A 6,663-nucleotide genomic window follows, 5' to 3' on the forward strand; every position below is an offset into this window, starting at 1 on the left:
CATTAGAAGTACACGGGTACTTCTGCACTGCCCTGAACATGGCTCTATTTTAACAGATAGTGACCATATTCACAGTATAAAAACCTGTGAATGTGGGCAAAAAATGCTAATTATGACTGAGCTCATCTGAGGTGTCAACTATGAGATGATCCCTCAGATGAGGGATGAGTATGACTCTTGAATAAGTTTGAGATAGAGCTGATATTTACTCTCTGTTTAAGTTTGAGGTCTGTGTAAAAATTGCAAGTGCAAGCAATCTTTGGTTTACAAAGATTATCAATTTTTATTTTATTTATTCTTATTAATATATATATATATATCTATATATATATATATATGTATATATATATATATATATATAATATAGCATTATGTAGCGACAGAACAGTTGATTCATACTCATATCAAAGGGAATTCTCAGCTCTCACTTGCCTATTTGTTAAATGAAAATGCCTCGTGGTCAATTCCATCTACTAGTTAAAATCAAACAACTGAAAACAGACGCTCTTGGGAGACAGAAAAATAGATACAGCAGATACAGCTCTCAAAAATGAGAGAAATGTGGAATCCTTCTACTTAGTGCCTTTGTGTGCTTAAAGATTTTGTTAACACAACAACAACTAACAATAATAATAGTAATAATAAAACGAAATATATGTATTTGTAAAACTTTTTTGTAATTGTATGTATGGATCCTCCACAGACAGAACCCACTGGAACGTACGTGATGAACGTTATTACACACTGGAGGCCACAGCTTATGCTCTGCTCGCACTTATCAAGGCTGAGGTGAGCAAATCCCACTTACACTGAAAATACAACAGAGGTGTAATTCAACTCAAACCCCTCAAAACAAACTGGGAAAATTACATAAACAAGTAAAGTTGATAAAAGCCAATACTAATTTTAGCTAACATGTAACACTTTTCAGTCTTGAAAGGCTTAAATGACTTTGTGATTTATTTATTTTTTTACGTTGTCTTGGACAATAGTTGGCTTAGTTTTTCTGAAGGTCTATCAAAATTGTTTTGTTAAATTTAGTTTAGATTTTTTATTCACCTAGGTTAATAATCAGCATGTAATAGGCTCATAGTAACAATGCTACATGCTTTAGCTAAAAATAAATAAATAAATAAATAATAAAATGATAAAAAAAAATAAAGATAAAATTGGCTGTTACTGTTGGCTACAAAAGTGGGGCCCATCTGATGCAAACTGAAATTTCTTCAATATTTGGGATTTCTTCATTGATTGAGTTTTTATTGGGGGGGGGGGGGGGGGGGTTAAAATTAACAATGGCACAAGATGAAAAGTCAGCAGAGAGACTAAATATAGTCCTTTTATCAGGGACAAGAATTTGTTGTTCCGGAGCCGCATGAGTGAGGGATGATTGTTTGGGTTAGTGCGGACAACTGCACCAATTTCGCAGTTGTTCTTAATCACTGGTCACCAGGTCTATCTATTTATGTGCTATCGATTTATTTATGTTCCCAGAAAATTGAAGCCTCTTCTATCATAGTGTGTTGATGACATCAGCCTCATGTATATGTGGTTTTAGTCCCAGTGCCTTCAGTTCTCCTTGCATTCTGCATGTACAACTGCTCTTCTATTATTAAACATGGCCATGAATTCTACTGTTTGTTTATTTAATGATTCAGACAAACATTTTTTCCATGACTGCGGGATATGTCTTCTGACTTAGTTGCTTATGTTCCTTTATTAAAGGCCTATGAGGAAGCCACACCTATTGTGAGATGGCTTGGCAAGTACCAACAGGGAAATGGAGGTTATGGGTCAACTCAGGTAAAACAAAAGTCCCTCTGACAGTTTATTATGTGTCTGTGTAGCAAAACCTTACCGATTTTTTTCTTTTTTTTTGTCAGTATAGAAAGACTCAGTCTAATGCATATATTCTTCTTCAGGCTACCATAATGGTGTACCAGGCAAGTTCAGAGTACTGGATCAATGCTAAAGAACCAGAGTATAATGTGAATGTAGACATCCTGCTACCCGGCAGAACAATGACTGACAAGTACAGCTTCAGCAAGGCAAATCGTTTTACCACAAGAACATCAAAGGTGAGCCAAGCATCTTGTTCAAACAAGTAAGTGTGGTGGTGAGTTTGGGATTTGGGAATGGGGAAGAGAAAACTTCAGCTCTCGTTTCACCAAAAGAATTATTGGAGAAAAATGAAATTGAGGTTAAATGGGACATGAAGCAAAAACTAGTCCTGAACTTGCATGAGCCAGTTAGAGGTAACAACAATTTGGCAGCGAGTGAAGGTACAAGCCCTGCATGTTGATACTGGAACCAGGGTTGAGAGCTGAAGCCCAGAAAAATCCAAAGTGCCACTGGAAGGTGGGTCCAGTAAGAACACTTGACTCATATTTCCAGCTTAGAAAACAGAGAAAGAAGGAAAATCCAGACTGCACAGATCATGACAGTACAGCCTACAAAGACAATGTTACCGTACTAATCTTAGCCAGTTTGCTGCAGTAACTTCAGTTAGTTTAATATCTGTTAGTTGGAGCTGAGCTTAGTGTCCCTATCACTCATGTTGAGCCGTTTTTGCATCAATGAAACCAAATGTATAGCTAAACTTCAGGCTTATCTTTAATTCATAATCATTTACTTATACATTTATTTATTTACTTTTACGGACCTATCAACCTGAGTGTTTAGCTGTAAGTTTTAGATGTTATTGGTGTTTTTACACAACCCATCCCACTCTGTATCCCACACACTGAAGTCCCTCTGCCAGTGGAAAGCCAAAGTTTTTAGTGGGCAGTTAGCTTTTAGTGTGCAATGTTTATCAAATCAACCTGCTAGGAGGATCGTTGGGAACAAGAATTTTCATAAATAAAATAAAATACAAATAAAATACAAACATTTATAAAATTGTGATTTTCACTGAAAAATTAATTTTAAAAAGATTAAAAAGAAGAAAGGATAACGTAGCATAACATGATTTATTTTTATATACTATACTATTACATATACTATTATATAATATATATAATATAGTGTTGTGTGTATTAATTGTTTTCTCAATATTTCTAATCATTTTTTATATTTTGAATCTCAATAGTTCCCTGCTATAAACAAGGATATACAAGTGAATGCCACAGGAAATGGAGAAGCAGTTTTAAAGGTAAATATGGCACTCATTCATGTAATTACATGTGCTGCATACATTTGTAACAGCTTTGTAGACGTTTAGCTTTAGTATTACGATTTACAATTTAAAAAGGGGTCCTTGTTAAAAGAAATGTTTAGTTTGTTTGTTTTTTAATAAATGCACATCTAAAGAAAGGTAAACTCATTTTTAGTTTAAAATGAAGAATTCAGGGTTGTTGGGTAGGAAAGGTTCATTAGTAAACATTAGCTCTTGCTCTTTATTGACTCTACTTATTACCAACTACAGTTTGCTAAAAATGTATCTTTGAATGAGAAAAATGCTGAACACTTGAAATATAAGATAAGATAAGATAACCTTTATTAGTCCCACACGTGGGAAATTTGTTTTGTCACAGCAGGAAGTGGACAGTGCAAAAGTTATGAAGCAAAAATTAGAATACAATAAGAATAAATACAGTACACAACTGTACAGAATAGAATAAAATAAAATACTATATACAGTAGAATAAAATAGAATAATATACAATAAGATAAAAATAGAATACAAATGCTATATACAACTGAGTAAAAATACAACGATGCCAGAAAGATTATTGCACTTAGTGTTATTGCACATGTGTGGATGTGTGTGTTTGATCAGTTAAAGTCTTTGTTGTGGAGTCTGACAGCAGTGGGGAGGAAAGACCTGCGAAATCTCTCCGTCCCACACCGTGGGTGCCGCAGCCACTGAAGGAGCTGCTCAGTGCTGTCACAGTCTCCTGCATGGGGTGGGAGATGTTGTCCAACAGGGATGACAGCTTAGCCACCATTCTCCTGTCACTCACCACCTCCACTGGGTCCAGAGGGCATCCTAGAACAGAGCTGGCCCTTCTGATCAGCCTGTTCAGTCTCTTCCTGTCCCCGGCAGAGATGCTGCCACCCCAGCAGACCACACCGTAAAAGATGGCTGAGGCCACCACAGAGTCATAGAAGGTCTTCAGGAGTGGGCCCTTCACTCCAAAACCTGAGTCTCCGCAGCAGGTACAGCCTGCTCTGCCCTTTCCTGTAGAGGGCGTCTGAATTATGAGTCCAGTCCAGTTTGTTGTTCAGATGAACACCAAGGTACCTGTAGCTGTCCACAGCCTCAATGTCCATACCTTGGATGTTCAGTGGTTGCAGTGGAGAATGCTTGTGCCTGCGGAAGTCTACCACCAGTTCCTTGGTTTTACTGGCGTTGATCTGGAGGTAGTTCAGCTGGCACCAGTCCACAAAGTCTTGGGTCAGACCTCTGTACTCCTTGTCGTCCCCATCAGTGATGAGGCCGACTATTGCAGAGTCATCAGAGAACTTCTGCAGGAAGCACTGGGTGGAATTGTGGGAGAAGTCTGCAGTGTAGATGGTGAAGAGGAACGGAGCCAGAACCGTTCCCTGTGGGGCCCCCGTACTGCAGACGACCCTGTCCGACACACAGCCCTGAGTCCTCACATACTGTGGTCGGTCGGTGAGGTAGTCCAGGATCCAGGTAGTGAGGTGATGGTCCACTCCTGAGTTCTCCAGCTTGTCCTTCAGGAACCGTGGGAAGAATGGTGTTGAAGGCACTGGAGAAATCAAAGAACATGATTCTCACAGTGCTCCCAGCGGTCTCCAGGTGAGCGAGGGAACGATGTAGGAGGTGAATGACGGCATCATCCGCTCCAATGCCAGGCTGGTAGGCAAACTGAAGTGGGTCCAGTGATGAGCTCATAGCGCCGAAGCTGAGCCAGGACCAACCGCTCCAGGGTCTTCATCAGGTGGGATGTCAGAGCCACCGGCCTGTAGCTGTTGAGGTCCTTGGGGCGTGAAGTCTTTGGCACTGGTACAACACAGGAGGTTTTCCAGAGCTGTGGGACTCTTCCCAAGCCTCAGGCTCAGGTTGAAGAGGTGCTCCATCACCCCACACAGTTGGTCCGCGCAGGACCTGACGACCCTTGAGCTGATGCCATCTGGGCCCGCTGCCTTCTTGGCTTTAATCCTCCTCAGTTCCCTCCTAACCTGGGTGGTTGAGAGAGACAGGCTGGAGCCTTGTGTTGAGTGTGTATTGGATGCTGTTGTTGGGGGTGGGGAGGAGTGAGCAGGGTGAGTAGAGGAGGTGTGAAGTGTCTGAGGTGTCAGAGGTGGAACAGCAGCAGTGGGGGTGGGTGAGTCTGCAGCCGATGTTGAAGACTGCCTCATGGATGAATCAAATCTGTTGAAGAAATGATTCAGTTCATTTGCCATCAAAAGAGATGAAGATCAGCGAAACACTTGCTCCTTAAAGTGTTAAAGGATGAAGCTTTCATTCGAAATCTATTTCTACACTCAAGTGAGCTCAGTTTAATAACTTGTTCCTCAAAGCACATTACCACCTCAGTCCAATACAAGTAAGATCTTTCTGCCATTTTCAGATCATGTCGCTGTATTACGCTCTGCCTAAGGTATTAGAGAAGGACTGTGAGTTGTTCAGCTTGTCTGTGCAGATTGTCCCAGGTAAATTTCAATGTCCATCTCCCTGTTGTTTTTGGTATATATGGGTGTCTGTCTTTTTTGTATTTTGCTCATCAAATGCATTGCTTTTGCAGAGAAACTAGATGAAGATGAGAAGATATACAAGCTGACAATAGAGGTTTTGTAAGTACTTCCAAATTGGACTGTTCTGAACAGCACATTCAAATAAATTTCTGTGCTTGTGTTTTTGTTTTAACCAATCTATTTTTTGCCTATGCAGGTTTAAAGAGGAGCGCAATGCATCCATGTCAATTATAGATGTTGGTTTGCCAACTGGATTCACATTTGACAAAAATGACTTGGATGCTGTAAGAGCTTAAAAGGACACAAGTATCCAAAGCAAGAATGCACAATAACTTATTATTTGTACTAACCAGTTACTTTTAAATTCTGTGTGTGCAGTTGTCTAAAAGCCACTCCAGGATCATTTCAAGATATGAAAGCAATACGGATCTTTCAGAAAGGGGCTCACTCATCATTTACCTGAATAAGGTAAGATCGTCTGTATGGCTTCTTTCTGAAATTCAGACGACTTATGTTTGTGTTTCTTTTGTGACTGATAAGTTGCCTTTTATTTATATAATCATAGACATACTTCACTACTAAATATGTTCAATATAATAGCTACTTGATATACTTCAAAGAGCTATTGTGTTGATTTCTCCTCAAATTTAGGTAATTTTAATCCCATTTTCTCAAGTATGCCAGTGTTAAAGGGTCATCCCTGCCTAATTACAAAGTCTGCAGTTCAGCATGTGTGTTTCAGTTGTGTTTTGCACTACCTACACATATTTTACCTTTGTGGGACACCTCTCCGCAGATTAGTAGCGTACAGCCAGAGATAATCACTTTCAGGATCCATTCAACTATGGAAGCAAGCTTCTTGCAACCAACTGCAGTGTCCGTCTATGAATACAACAACAGTGAGTCTCTAAAATCAGATATCAATATAACAAATGTCAGTTTCCAAAAACATGATGAGAATTTTATGGTTTTCTTGGTCAACAAAGACTGTTATATATA

The 6,663-nt window shown here is 39.5% G+C and overlaps 1 protein-coding gene across 1 annotated transcript in view; it reads left to right on the plus strand.

The window, feature by feature from the left end:
* The window catches only part of LOC102295992 (complement C3), a gene marked incomplete in the record, with an annotated part of 28,967 nt that overhangs the window by 15,192 nt on the left and 7,112 nt on the right, over positions 1–6,663 (plus strand). Inside the window, 9 exon segments of the mRNA XM_042224531.1 lie at positions 704–789; positions 1,726–1,803; positions 1,923–2,078; positions 3,089–3,151; positions 5,541–5,622; positions 5,715–5,763; positions 5,861–5,948; positions 6,043–6,132; positions 6,461–6,563. Coding sequence (XP_042080465.1) covers positions 704–789; positions 1,726–1,803; positions 1,923–2,078; positions 3,089–3,151; positions 5,541–5,622; positions 5,715–5,763; positions 5,861–5,948; positions 6,043–6,132; positions 6,461–6,563 — 795 coding nt within the window.

The sequence above is a fragment of the Haplochromis burtoni genome, unplaced genomic scaffold (assembly GCF_018398535.1).
Source record: "Haplochromis burtoni strain Fernald_Lab_line unplaced genomic scaffold, NCSU_Asbu1 Contig_140, whole genome shotgun sequence".
In the NCBI taxonomy this organism is placed as follows: Eukaryota; Metazoa; Chordata; class Actinopteri; order Cichliformes; family Cichlidae; genus Haplochromis; species Haplochromis burtoni.